This window comes from Carlito syrichta, unplaced genomic scaffold (assembly GCF_000164805.1).
Source record: "Carlito syrichta isolate Samal-C Ts95f unplaced genomic scaffold, Tarsius_syrichta-2.0.1 Scaffold131333, whole genome shotgun sequence".
In the NCBI taxonomy this organism is placed as follows: domain Eukaryota; kingdom Metazoa; phylum Chordata; class Mammalia; order Primates; family Tarsiidae; genus Carlito; species Carlito syrichta.
Genome location: NW_007075429.1, coordinates 153100 through 167210, shown reverse-complemented (window position 1 = coordinate 167210; position 14111 = coordinate 153100). Strand labels below are relative to the sequence as shown.

General features: G+C 48.4%; 1 protein-coding gene across 2 annotated transcripts in view; it reads right to left on the bottom strand.

The window, feature by feature from the left end:
- Positions 1 to 10379: 10379 nt before the first annotated feature.
- Positions 10380 to 14111, bottom strand: part of DBR1 (debranching RNA lariats 1) — a 16350-nt gene continuing 12618 nt past the window's right edge. For both annotated transcript variants that reach the window (XM_008049283.2, XM_021708153.1), the window contains exons 6-8: positions 12501 to 12581; positions 11766 to 11911; positions 10380 to 11285 (exon numbers count right to left, since the gene is read on the bottom strand). In XM_008049283.2, the coding sequence (XP_008047474.1) occupies positions 10583 to 11285; positions 11766 to 11911; positions 12501 to 12581 (930 nt within the window). In that variant the 3' untranslated portion in view covers positions 10380 to 10582. The remainder of the gene's footprint in view (positions 11286 to 11765; positions 11912 to 12500; positions 12582 to 14111) is intronic.

Here is a 14111-nt window from a genome sequence, read left to right as displayed (position 1 = left end):
AGTGCATCTTGGATCCCTCAGCGGACGGAAGTGGTGCTCCCGTGGCAGGACACCGCAAGAGAAGCTGCAGTTCAGGCCCTCAGTGGAAGGATCCCAACATGGGACAAAGCCCCTCCATTCCCTCAGACTTACCCCTAGGCTGCATTTTAAAGCATCGGGATGAATTCAACTCGAACACTCTCAGAAAGAATCGTCCGGTTTTCTTGAAGTGCAATGCATGGCCTCTTTACCAGCTTCCAGACCAGGAATCTCAGCCTCCGCAGGGGCCCTCGGCCCCAAACACTTTTTCACAGCTTGACCTCCTCTGTCACAACGCCTCTCAGTGCTCGCAAGTTCCTTATGTCCGGGCTTTCGTGGCTCTCTCCTTGGATCCCGATCGCTGCCAAATCTGCCGAATGTGTGTGGCCCAGCTTCTGGACCCTGCTGCTGCGTCTGGGATTCTGGATGGCGCGTCTCTTCCTCCTCCTCAGCCGGCCAGGCTGGCGGAGGCCCCGGACACGTTCTCTTCACGCTGGGCTGTGCCTGCCCCATCCTTGCCCCCCGCCTCCCCCGGACGCCCCCCGCTGCCCTGTACGTCCACCTTCTGCCCTTCTGCTCCCCATCCCAAACTCCAGGACGGTCCTTCGCCCCTCCTCTCATCAGGGACGCTTCTCCCTTCGCGCCCACACAGGTCCGGACCGCCTGTGGCCCCACCCTGGGCCCCGAAGACACCGTGCCGCTCAGGGAGGCGGCGGACTGGGGCCTGGGAACCCTCAGAGTCCCTCTTCCTTTCCCAGTGTCCCATCTGTCTCAAAGAGAAACCACACTTGGTTCTCTCAGCCCGGACCCCTCACGTTCCAGACAGGAACTCAAGGCCCTCGCCGTCGCCTTCGACCTCCCCGCGCAGGGCATCTCTATTATCTTCCCTCCTCGTTGTGCTCGCGAGGAAAGTCCCACGTTTGCTTCCCAAACCCGGGCAGATGCGGTTCGCGCCCGAAATCCCCGGGCGTCGGGCCCTGCGAGGGCCGCACTACCTGAGATGGACCCTAGATGGGGCTGTCAGGAGGCGAAGGGGAGGGCACGCCTCGGCCCGGCTGGCACGAGGGATTGAGGGCGTGCAAAGGGCGGCCACAAAGCCCGTGAACTGTCGAGGCTGAGAGAGATAACACAAGGGCCGAGCGAAAACCCAGCCTGGTTCCTCTCCAGACTAGCCAAAGCCATGAGGAAACCCACCACCACGGACCCTGAAAGCCAAGAGGGCCTCGCCGTTCTGGCCGCCCGGGTTACCAGCCAGGCCTCTCCAGACATCAGAGGTTCCCAAAACCAGACCAAGGGCCACTGATCGATCCCCTCCCCCATGTCATCAGACACGGCCTGCGAGGTCTTCAACAACCGGGAGGAGAGCGTGAGGGCAGAACAGGACGAGAGAGAGGTCTTCAACAACCGGGAGGAGAGAGAGAGGCCAGCAGCCGGCAGTCGCATGGTCAGCCCCCATCCATACCGAGGTCCCAGCACCGCCACTGAGGGGCCACATCTGAACGCCACCGTCTCAGCAAGGGAACACCCACCCCTGTTATGGCTGCGGCCCACGGATATGTAAGTCTTGACTTCTCCAAAGGAGATGGCCAGCCTGACCCTGCCTAGACCCTGCAAACAAGAGGGTCGCTAGAGGTGGGACTGCCCTTTTCCTGGTGCGGGAGGGCCAAAAGCCCCGAGCACGGGCTGGCCCAGGAGAGCAGCTAATGGCCCAACACTGTTCTTTGGCCATGGAGACTCCACCGAGGGACAAGCTCCGTGGTGACAACTGGCAGGGCCCAGAGGCCACGCAGGCTCCGTAGTCTCCATCTCCAGGTGTGGCAGAGAACAACGTGAACCTTGCTTCCGGGCCGTGTACTCTGCCCTGACCAGCCTTTCTGGACTCACTTTCTGGCCCTCAGTCCTCCTCGCCGGCATGGGCAGGCAGCCTAAGCAGGCACGTGTTAACACCCTCCACCTTAGTGTGTGCCTTGGGGAAAATGAGTTTACTCCTTTCTTGTTTTGCCAAGTTGCCCTACCCCTTCGCTGGAGAGAGACAAAATGACAACATCGCAAGCCGCCCTTTAGTTGTCTGAACTTGCTTGCCCTCTACTGGCACTGCTGGCTCTTGAAGCCCAATGCCCAACCCAAATAAGACTCTTCATTCTCCAACAAGTTCCTCCAGGGGCATGGACTACTTCTCCTCCAGGTCACTCTTTTTGTTTTGTTTGTTTTGAGTCGGAGTCTCACTCTGTCACCCAGGCTGGAGTGCAGTGGCACGCTCACGGCCAGCACAGTCTCAACCTGCTGGGCTCAGGTGATCCTTCTGCCTCAGCCTTTGAAGTAGCTGGAACTACAGGCGTGTGCTATCACACCTGGCTTATTTTTTGATTTATTGTAGAGACGAAGTCTCATCAAGTTCCCCAGGCTGGTCTCGAACCCCTGCACTCAGGCAATCCTCTCACCTCGGTCTCTCAAAGTGCTGGGATTATAGGCTTGAGCCACCGTGTCTGGCCTCCAGGTCACTCTTCAACGGCAGACCCTATCGAGGCCAATCTTAGAAACCCTAATTCTTTCCCTAGAAAGCCCCAATACTTTTTAAAACCTGAAGCTCAATTAGGGCTGCAGCCACTGGTAGAAAAAGTCGTAGCCACAGGTTTACTGCACCCCTGCAATTCACCGAAAAGCCAGCCAGCACCTGTAGAGTGGTATAAGAGCTGAGGGCTGTCAGGGAGGCAGTGATCCCTACACATCCCACCGTTCCCAACCCTTCCACTCTGTTGGGGCAAGCTCCTTCCGGCCCTTCTTGGTTTACGGTGCTAGACTTAAAATACGCTTTCTTTTGCGATCCTGTATGTCCGATTCTCGATTCCTATTTGCCCTTGAGTGGCAAGGCCCTTCCGCCCACATTTCTCAACAACCAGCCCGAACGGCGCTCCCCCAGGGACTGCGAGACAGCCCACACCTGTTTGGACAGGCCTTTGCCAACGATCTGTCGACCCTTCGACTCACTCGCAATAGCCCTGCTCCAATATGTTGATGAGCTGCTTGTCTGCAGTCCGATGGAAAAGGCGCTGGACCTGGATACTGTTCTGCCCTCTGGAAACCAGCCTCCTGTGGTTATAAAGTTTCTCCTCAGATTTCCTCTCAGGAGGTTCCATTGCTGGGACAGACAACAGCTCCGGGGTCTAGAGGTCTCTCAGACCACCAACAGAATTGGACCTCAAGTACAGGCATTCTGTCCGCTGAACAGCCCCTGTGGTCCTTTCGGGAACGGCAGGCTTCGGCTGCCCTTGGGTACCTCAGGCTGGGCTCTGCTCGAGGCTCGGCTGGGACGGAGGAGGAGCCCTGCCTGGGAACGCTGACATAAGCGATGCCCTAAAAGCCCTCAGACAGGCACTCGCCACCGCCCCGGCCCTAGCTCTGCCGGATGTTAGAAAGCCTTTTTACTTCCTCGTGCATGAAAGAAGGCGCATGGCCCTTGGAGTCCTAACTCAGCCCTGCCAAGGCCCAGCTGCCCGCTTGTCCGAGCATCCTGACCCCGAGGCACGGGGCTGGCCTCCAGGCCTCCGAGCGCTTGCGTCTGCTGCTCTGCCAGGCGAGGAGGCCTCCGAGCTAACCCTGGGCCAAGGAATGACTGTACACACCCCACACCAGGTCATGGACATCCCAAACTCAAAGGCCTTCTACTGGGTCTCAGAGAGCTGAATTAACAAACATCAGACACTCTCTTGCAGTCACCAGAATGAAGCATTAAGTCCTGCCAGGCTCTCAATCCTGCCACCCTGCTACCGGCCCTGAGTGCCGAGGGAGTGCTCAAACATTCTTGCTTAGAAACCATAGAGTTAACTTGTGGTGCCCAACCAGATCGCCAAAGTACTCCTCTTAAAAAACCGGGGGCCACATGGTACACGGACAGTAGTGGCTTTATGGTGGAAGGTACATGACTGTCAGGGTATGCTGTTGTTAGCCTCATGGGAGTAAGAGAATGTGGACCATTGCCAAAGGCTGAACTCACCACCCTTACCCAAGCCCTACAATCAGGGACAGGTGTGAGACCTAACACACACACAGATGGCCTCCACCTTCCGTGCAGCCATCGGGTGGGAAAGAGGACTTTCAACAGCCCCAGAGTACTCCAAGTAAACGTGCTCCTGAAAGCAGAGCCCTCCTGGAAGCCATTATGTTTCCTGCGTAGGTAGCTATCATCCAGCGCAACGTCCGTCAGGAGGACCATGACGAAGTCTCTACCGGAAACAGCCAAGCTGACAGATGAGCAAAGGCAGCAACAAGACCCCTTCAGGCTGCTCTGATCCCGACTCTCCTCCTGTCACCACATCACACGCGGGAAGAGACCCACAAGGCTCTAGGGAAGGGTTTCTTCCCCACCTCAGAGGGCCGGGTGGAAACAACAGCAAGCAAACTCCTGGTCCCAGAAGCATCACAATGGGAGCGCCTCAGCAGTTTAACCAGTCATCTCATCGGGGGCATCAGCCCTCTATTAGCTAACAGAGCCACTGCTTACCAGCCATGGAATAACACGAACTCTACAGGCCGACCTCATAGGCCTCCCCCACCTGTTGCCAAGTCAACCCAGAAGGAGCTCAAAAAGCCTCCTCCCCTCCTTCAACCTCGTCAAAGATGAGGGACCCTGCCAGGAAAAGACAGGCAGATCGATTTTACACACATATCGTCATGCAGGGAACTCAGGTATCTACTGGTTTTTGTGGACACCTTCACTGGGCGGATAGAGGCTTTTCCCGCTAACCTGGAACGAGCCCCAGGAGTCATGATGGCCCTTTTAGACCACAGTCTTCCTCAAGTTGGGCTCTGCCACACCCCGCAGTCGAGACAGTGTGCCTGCTTTCATCTCCCAAGTAACACGGGATATCAGGCTCTCCAAATCAAATATTACTGATAGGCGCCTTGGCATCCACAATTTCCAGAAAAGTAGAAAGAGCCAACCAAACCGTAAAAGGGCACCTCCCGAGGTTGAAGCACGAGACCCAGTAGTCATGGCTCATTTTGCTCCCCATTAAGGGTCCACATCTCCCAGCACTTTGGGGGATGGAGGTGAGAGGATTACTGAGCTCAGGGGTTCAAGACCAGCCTGCGCAACTTGGCGAGACCTCATCTCCTACAATAAAGCAAAAAATTAGTCAGGCATGGTGGCGTACACCTGTAGTTCCAGTGACTTATAAGGCTGAAGCAGAAGGATCGCCTGAGCCCAGCAGGTCGAGGCTGCGGTGGCCGTGAGCGTGCCACTGCACTCCAGCCTGGGCGACAGAGCCTCCAGCTCAAAAAAAACTTCCTGCCAGCACCCGCCTCTTGCAGACAATAGCTTCTTTGCTGCACTGCATGTTGCTCCCTTGCAACGTATGCTCCCTTTAATAAGTCTTTCTTTTTTGAGTGGGAAGAGTCTAACTTTTGGATTTATTGTAGTGATGAAGTCTCGCCAAGTTGCCCAGATGGGTCTCGAACCTGTGGGCTCAGTCCATCCTCTCACCTCAGCCTCCCAAAGTGCTGGGATTATAGACGTGAGCCACCACGCCCGGCCCTTGGCAGGAAGTTTTATAGACTGTGCTGGGGAGTTTACATGCCGGCATGAGAGGGAAGTTCGTGATATGCTTGTGCGGGAGGCCAGCAAGATGGCCGATCAATGTGGCGATCTGTTCCTGAAGATGACTTGACTTGAGCAATAGCTAACTGCTTTTCCACTGACAGTGGCCAGCAAGCTTTTACAACTCTTACTGTGGTCAGTAAGCTCCTTGTAAATTTTGCTGAGGCCCCTTTCCTCAGAATAATTTACCCAACTGTTGCTGGACTGTTTGGGTCTCCTATTTCTCCACATTTTCCCCGACAGAGCAACAATGCCAAATCTTGGGTTCAGGCACAGAGGCCTCTCTGCCTATAGCGGCTTCGTGCTTGAGCAGGGGCATTGTACTGACCCTACCTGGGACTGTTGGTTTGTCAGGGGATCCTGTGGGCTGTTGTCCCTTATTGTGGGATTTAGGATATGGAGAAGGGGCTCATTGGAGAAGGGAAGCAAGTCCAGGCAAAACAGGATCCAGCTGAATCCAAGGGAGATTCATAAAGGTAGCAGGCATCACTGGGAAGAGGCTGACCTCTCATCTGCAGTGACATTCGAAGGCGGAATTGCTGAATTCTAGATGAAACAAATTTGTCAAGTAAATTGAAGATGCAAGGGCCAAAAAGAAGTAATAATAAAATACCTGTTAGTGGCCCCAAGAATGGAAGTAACCAGGAGTACCGTCCCCAGGTAGCTGTCCATGAAGACTGTCCTTGGGATATTTTTTTCCTCAATTTCAGTGGCTTGGTCCCTAAGTTTTTGGACATGGTCCTGCACTATTTTGGGAATAGACCTAGGGCCTAGAGGATGGAGAATAAACAATTTGTTCTAGACATGGAAGAGTCATCTAATGGGGACGCTGACCATATTTCCATTGGTTTACGATGCTGAGTATCAGGGTGGGTCACCTGAGTCTGAAGCCTGCCTGACTGTAAACGAAGTCCCTGACTGGTCTGCAGATGTAGACAGTGCATTCTTGGTCAGGCAGTGGTGCTGCCTTAATCTGGAGAGATGGATCCCTGGAGAGAGGCCTCGGCGTTTTGCTGCTGTCAGGTCACAGAGGAGAGTTTGGGATGGCCCATCCAGATGGGCTCTCATGGCTTCTTGTCCTGTAGCCTAGAAAGGAGGAGTCAGGGTTTGGGCTATGAAGATTTTGATGACTATAATTGCCTTGATGGTTTATCCCAAAGACATCACATCTTTTGTGGGATAATTATTTCCTGGGCCTAGAAAAACATCTGGAGGAAAGGTCTTGCATAGAGAATTGCAAATGGGCTGAGGCTCAGATTTTGGGGTGCTGTGGATTTTTTTTTTCTGATTCTAACACTGAGCCATCTTTGTATTGGTCATGCCATCTCATCTTGATGTGCTATAGAATGTTTTTTAATATTTGACTTAGGACTTTTGCATCAGCATTCTCATGTGAGATTATGGTTTTTTTGGTGTATATCTTCAGATTTAGACATCAATGTTATGCTCGCTTCATTACAGACAACCTACAACATTTATTTCATATCTAATTTTGGAAAAGTTTATGTAACACTAGGAATGGTTTTTAAAAGTATTTGGTAGTTTACTCCTGAAACTATATAGGCCAGGTACTTTTTGTGGGGAGTAATTATTTCATTTTTTTCCAAATATATTCATGCTTTCTTGACTAGATAAAATAGCTTGCTTCAGTTGGGCTCAGTGGCTCAGCCTGTAATCCCAGCACTTTGGGAGGCTGAGGTGAGTGGATTGCCTGAGCCCGCGGGTTCGAGACCCGCCTGGGCAACTTGGCAAGACCTCATCTCTACAATAAATCAAAAAATTAGCTGGGTGTAGTAGCGCGCACCTGTAGTTCCAGCTACTCAGAAGGCTGAGGCGGAAGGATCACCGGGGCCCAGCAGGTCGAGGCTGCGGTGGCCGGGAGCGGCCACTGCACTCTAGTTTGGGCGACAGAGTGAGACTCCAACTCAAAAACAAAACAAAACAAAACAAAAAGCTTGCTTCTTTATAAACAGTATTCATTAATCTTAACATTTCCATTTTCTGCTTTTATCTTCATTAAAAATTTCTGGAGACAAAACATTAAATGCCAGAATTAGTAGAACTCAACTGAATCAGTGATGGGGAAATTCATAGGCTTAAATACTTTATGTAAATAATGAGAATTAATATAAATTAAATGTTACAGTTAAACTGGGTCCTCGTGCCCACTGCCCACCCACCCCCCCAAACCAAAACAAAAAACAAACTATAACCACTACAATGGAGAGTTTAATATCACAAAGTGGCTATGTGAGGATGCTGGGAGAAAACACTCAAATCTGCCTCACCAAAAATTCAGAGGATAAGGCTTTTAAAAGGAACTTGGCAAGATGAGGGCTGCCTTCTCACTGTAAAGCCAGTTTCTGAGAGATGGCCTCAGGGACTGGTCGAGCTGACTTCCTGGTGTTCTGGCCTGGCTGGGGGTTGGGGTCTGTCAGAGTACAAGGAGTGAAAAAGATCTCAAATACCAATAGATGGTTACTCATGAAGCAAGTTCAATGTCTATCAGGTACTGTCTCCAGGTCCCTGAGTCTTTAAAGAGGTAGTATAGGAGGAAAACATGGGAGAGTGGAGTCCCTGGAGAATGAAACTGCTTTGTTTTTCCTTCTGTTTTGTTTGTTGTTTTGAGTCAGTCTCACCCTGTCACCCAGGCTGGAGTACGGTGGCACACTCACGGCCATTGCAGCCTCGACCCGCTGGGTTCAAGCACTCCTTCAGCCTCAGTCTTCCAAGTAGCTAGAACTACAGGCACACACCACCATGCCCAGCGAATTGTTTTGGTTTATCGTGGAGACGAGGTCTTGCCATGTTGCCCAGGCTGGTCTTGAACACATAGGCTCAGGCAATCCTCTTGCCTCCACCTCCCAAAGTGCTGGGATTATAGGCATGAGCCACTATGCCCTGCTCCTGCTTTGTGAGTCTGTCTCGCTCTGTCACCCAGGCTAGAGTGCAGTGGCATGCTCACCCACCACTCTCCAAAACGTTGTCCTCCTGGACTCAGGAAATCCTCCCATCTCAGCCTCCTACCACACCCAGCTCTTTTTCATTTCACATAGAGAAGTATCACTCTGTTGCCAAATCTGGTCTCAAACTCCTGAGCTCAAGTGATCTTCTTGCCTTGGCCTCTCAAAGTGCTGGGATTATAGGAGTGAGCCATTTCACCCAACTGTCACATTTGTCTTTTTTTTTTTTGAGTTGAAGTCTCACTCTGCCTCCCAGGCTGGAGTGCAGTGGTGCACTCACAGCCACTGCAGGCTTGACTGGCTGGGCTTAGACGATCCTTCCACCTTAGCCTTCCAAGTAGCTGGAACTACAGGTGCATGCTACGCATTTTTCTTTCAAAGGCTTCTTGTCTCCTCAAGCAGTTTTATGTGGCTTGGTCTAATGGAGCAGCCTCTGCTCCTCCCTGGGGTTAGACATGAAGGTAATTACAAGGAAAATTAGAGCAACATATTTGTTAATGCCATCCGTGTCCACCTGCTGGGCGCTGGTGATCCTTCCGCCTCAGCCTTCCAAGTAGCTGCACCTATAGATGCGCGTTATCATGTCCAGTTATTTTGATTTATTGTAGAGCTGAGGTCTCACTAAGTTGCCCAGGCTGGTCTTGAAGTCCTGGGCTCGGGCAATCCACTCGCTTTGGTGTCCCAAAGTGCTGGGATAACAGGCTGAGCCACTGAGCCAGGCCATGTTTGTCAATTTCTAGCTGTAGCTGCAGCTTTCACTCTGTGACCTGGTATTAATTCTATGTGGCCAGTTTCATATTCAACTCGAAGAAAGTAAACAAAGATATGGGAAGAAAGATAAAAGCCCCAAAGCCCTAACCCTTTATCAAGTCAAATGCTGACAGAATGCAAGCCAGATGCTACCTTATTCTAGATGGGCTCCTGCATGTGGATACAGTGGATGATTAGATCCCGGAACAATCTGTGGACTCCACAACTCCCGACACAAAACACACAGCAACCCTTTTCTTGGTGACCCAGGCAGCACAGATGTGTCATTTTTCTACACAAATCTTCAAAAACACTCGAATACTAGCAGGATTTGTGCAACTTGATTCTTTGCTAGTAATTAATACTAAGTTGAACTATACCAAAAATGACCTATATACAGTTACTATGGTTACATGAAAATTAAAGCTTTAGCTAAGACACAAATGCAAAAGTCAATGGGGTTCTACTGATCTCAGCAATTCAATCAGAGTTTATGTCTACCAATGTTTAGTATTTAAAGGAGTTTATTTCCTGAAATCTTATTATCATTTCTATTTGACAGACAATTAAAGCTGACCAGGGAAAATATTCATAATAAATGAAAAGAAAGCATACATAATTATACATACAATAATGAATTCACTTTGCAAAACAAAATATAACGCGGCCATATTTTATATATCAAAATGTTTACAGTGATAGCAACTTCTTGGAGACAAAAATCTGTGTCTTACTCATCTTTATAGACCCATATTATAAAAGGGCTTGGCAAAAAGTAAATTTTCAGTAAGTTTTTCCTAAAAAAATAAAGTGAATAATGTCTATCTCAAAAAAAGGTACCCAGTCAAGTAAATTATGCATTTTAATGTTTGCATCTGAAATATACAAAGACCTAAAGGTGCAACATGGCGAGACCTCGTCTCTACAATAAAGTAAAAAATTAGCTGGGTGTGGTAGCCTGCGCCTGTATAGTTCCGGCTACTTGGTAGGCTGAGGCGGAAGGATTGCCTGAGCCCAGCAGGTCGAGGTTGCGGTGGCCAGGAGCGTGCCACTGCACTCCAGTCTGGGCAACAGAGTGAGACTCCAATTCAAAAACAAAAAAACAAAACAAAGACCTAAAGGTAAAGTCAATACCTAACTAAAATTCTCCCAAGTGATTTCATTAGTACAAAGTTAAGTCTTTCTATAAAAACCTCATTCTAAAATATTGTCTCAAAAATCAGATCCACACAGGGAACTAAGCCGATTAATTGCCTTAAGCTGCCTCCCCCTCCTCATCATCTACTGCGGCATAGATGGCTTGATTCCTCCTCTTAATTTTCTTTCTTTGCTCAGGTTCATGCTCATCACTCAGCCTCTTCGATGGCCCCTGGGTTAAGTTCTCTGCATCCCCCAACTCCACTGTCTCCCCAGGTTTCCCCTCCCTAGCGACTGGGGATTCCAGGGTATCTTCAGAAGACACAACCATGGAACCTGGCAAGATTCTGACATCAGAGAAACTTGCAGAAAAGTCAGAAGCTTGATCGGAGGAAGGCTCTACAGAAGGGGTATTCACGTCACTAGGTGCACTTACAAGGCTTCCCTCATCGTCGCCTTCCTCGCCTTCCTCTAACAGTATTTCATCTGGATTAAAAGAGGACAGGGCAGATGTGTCTGTGTTATATGCACTCCGGTCCTCTCCAGAGTCACTACTGTCCACAACATCCTGCTCTTCATCTTCACATAAGTGACATTCTTCTTTGGACTGCTGAAGCCTGACGTTGATGTCTGTGATGCCAAGCTGGGCACAAAATTCAGTGGTCTGAGGACTGATGCTATGAATCAGCTGCATTTGTGTCTGTGGCTTGCTGGGGTCATAGCAAGCTGCTGTTACACTGAAGTTACATGGAACCCTGAGGTCATGATCCCATTTTTCCAGTACTTCCTTCATGGCTCCTTCCGTGGCACCAAAATCCCACCTACGAAAGTCCACACAACAGCTTTTTACATTTCATCAGCTCCAAACAATAAACGAAGCAATCTAACTGAGGATATCAAGTGCAAGGATAAAAAATAAGCCACCATATCATAAGTCCACTTAGCAAAATTACAGTTAAGTTGGCAAAGGACCATTTAGAAATAAAAATAATTCTTAGAAAAAGCCAATTTTAACTCATACCCCAAAGCACATATAAACAATTTTAATGTGTGAACTAAATCTTCACCATATTATAGTTTTATGCACATTAAAAACTTATAAACATATCTGAGTTAAACTCAACAGTCCATCTTCTTGTTTCCCTTAGATGAAGACACCATTTTCTAAAGTAAACCAGTCAGTAAACTATGAATTATTCTGATGCTGCCTCAGCAATAAATCCTTTGATTAAAAACAGGTGAGGGAGACAAATACTGTGCACGCAATGAAAAAAGCATGTCCTGAAGGAGGTCAGACTCACCTTGCATGCAGGCCATTATTCTCGGGCATATTCCACAGGCGTCCAGTGACATTAATAAGGTCATCCGTGGCCTTGAGGACAGTGAGCCACTCGATGTCATACTCCAAGTAGTCAGGAGCACTGGGGTCATGTTCTATTTCTAGTATCTACAGGAAGAAATCAGTAATTTTAAGAACTACATACTTTGAGGCCAGGCTCGGCGGCTCAGCTTGTAATCCCAGCACTTTGGGGGGCCGAGTGAATGGACTGCCTGAGCCCACAGGTTCGAGACCAGTCCGTGCATCTTGGCGAGAACTCGTCTCTACATTAAATAAAAAATTAGCCAGGTGAGGTAGTGCATGCCTGTAGTTCCGTCTACTTGGAAGGCTGAGGTGGAAGGATTGCTGGAGCCCAGCAGGTCAACACTGGGGTGGCCGTGAGTGTGCCACTGCATTCCAGTCTGGGCAACAGAGACTCCAACTCAAAAAAGAAAAAAGAAAAAAGAAAAAGAAATACATACTTATTTTTAATAGTCTAAGAATTATAACAACAACATTTTTTAAAACTTATTTTAAACTTGATTTACTTTTAAATCAATCAATTTAATGGTAAAGCATTAAAGCAACTAAACTATTCACCCAAAAGAATTGTCACAAGAAACTACAAAGAGCACAAATAAATTGTGACAGTTACTATTTTTAAAAAATCACTGTTAGAGTAAAAAACCGTATTGCAAAGGTATTTCACTTTTTTTACCTGAAGGAAGTCTCTATGTGGTAAGCATTTGTCCAAGGCTAAAAATTTGGTTGCTTTGGCTATCTCTCCTTTGTCTTTTGCCTAGACAACATAAACCACAATTTAAAAAAGAATGTTAGAACATCACAGGTAATTCACACATTAAGTAAGAAAAACATTACCCTTATTACACATACCCCTAAGTCATGTGTCAAAGAAACAACTTACTTTTCCAAAACAAATTACTTCTATACCCACTTGTGCAATGATAGACAAGGCACTTAACCTCTCCAAACTTCAATTTCTTTACAAAATTCAAGGCAAAAATGAATGACAATGACATTACACCAAAGCACATAACACAAGCACATACCACAGGGATTAAAGATAACAAAAGAGCTTAAAAGTAAATGACAAAACCACAACTATACAATTTTTGGAAGAAACCAACCATAAGAGAAAGATCTTCATAATCTTGGGTTAGGCAAAGATTTCTCAGACATAACACCAACAACAGATGCAATATAAACAGAGAATGAACTCTACTTAGCAATGAAGAATGAAATACTGATTCATGCTACATGAGGGGACCTCAAAATCAAGGCAAACCCAAGAAACCAGATGCCAAACCCTCCATATGTTATGAAATCACGTTTATAGGAACTGTCCAGAAAAGGCAGGCTGGAGCTGGGGTGGGAACAATGGCTGAATGCAGACAGGCACAAGGGATCTTTGGGTGACGGGTGTGCTCTAGAGCTAGACTATGGGACATCTGTGCCCCTCTAGGGATTTAAATCACTGAGTAATACACTTAGAATGTGAATCAGACGCTTAGAATGTGCTAATTTTACAGTGTGTAAATTATACATCAATAAAGCTATTTTTTTTCAAAAGTGAATTGACAGAAACATAACAAACATGGAGGAGGTCATGTCGGAAAAAGCTAAAAGTGACCAACTGAGACAGAACGGCACATGGAGGAAAAGACAAGGAAGTTGACCATGGTGCCGGCCGCTGAGGACCAGGGACAGACTCCGGTGGGCGTGGTGCAAGGTGTATCTTCCTCATCGGAAGTGCTTGGGAGTGGAGGTGCTTTGGATTTCAGATTTTGGAATATTTATAGGACACAGACTAGTTGCACATCCTGAATTCAAAAACCTGAAATCTGAAATTCTCCCATGAACATTTTCTTTCTATGTCATGTCAGTGTTCAAAAGTTACAGATTCACTGCTGGGACTAGGTAACACCTGTAATCCCAGCACTTTGGGAGGCCAAGATGGGAGGCTTGCTTGAGTCCAGGAGTTTGAGACCAGCTGTTGGGAGCCGGCCACGGAGGCCCACTGAGCGTTAGGGATCAGGGAGGGCCGTGGACCTCGAGACCGCTAGGACGTGTTCGGGAGCCGCAGACCCCATTTTCCTCCCCCTTTTGCCATGCAGCACAAATAACCTAAAGGAACTCTGCTGGCCTAAGCTGAAGACTCTGTGACTGTGACAGGCATGGCTCACTCTAGAAACCCATTGTTCCTGTTTCCCATAAACTGCGGTATCGGCTTAGGTATTAGATATAATTCAAACTCAGGTCACATTTGGGAGCCTTTTATATGGTACAAGCTTCTTTATAAGATTTAAAA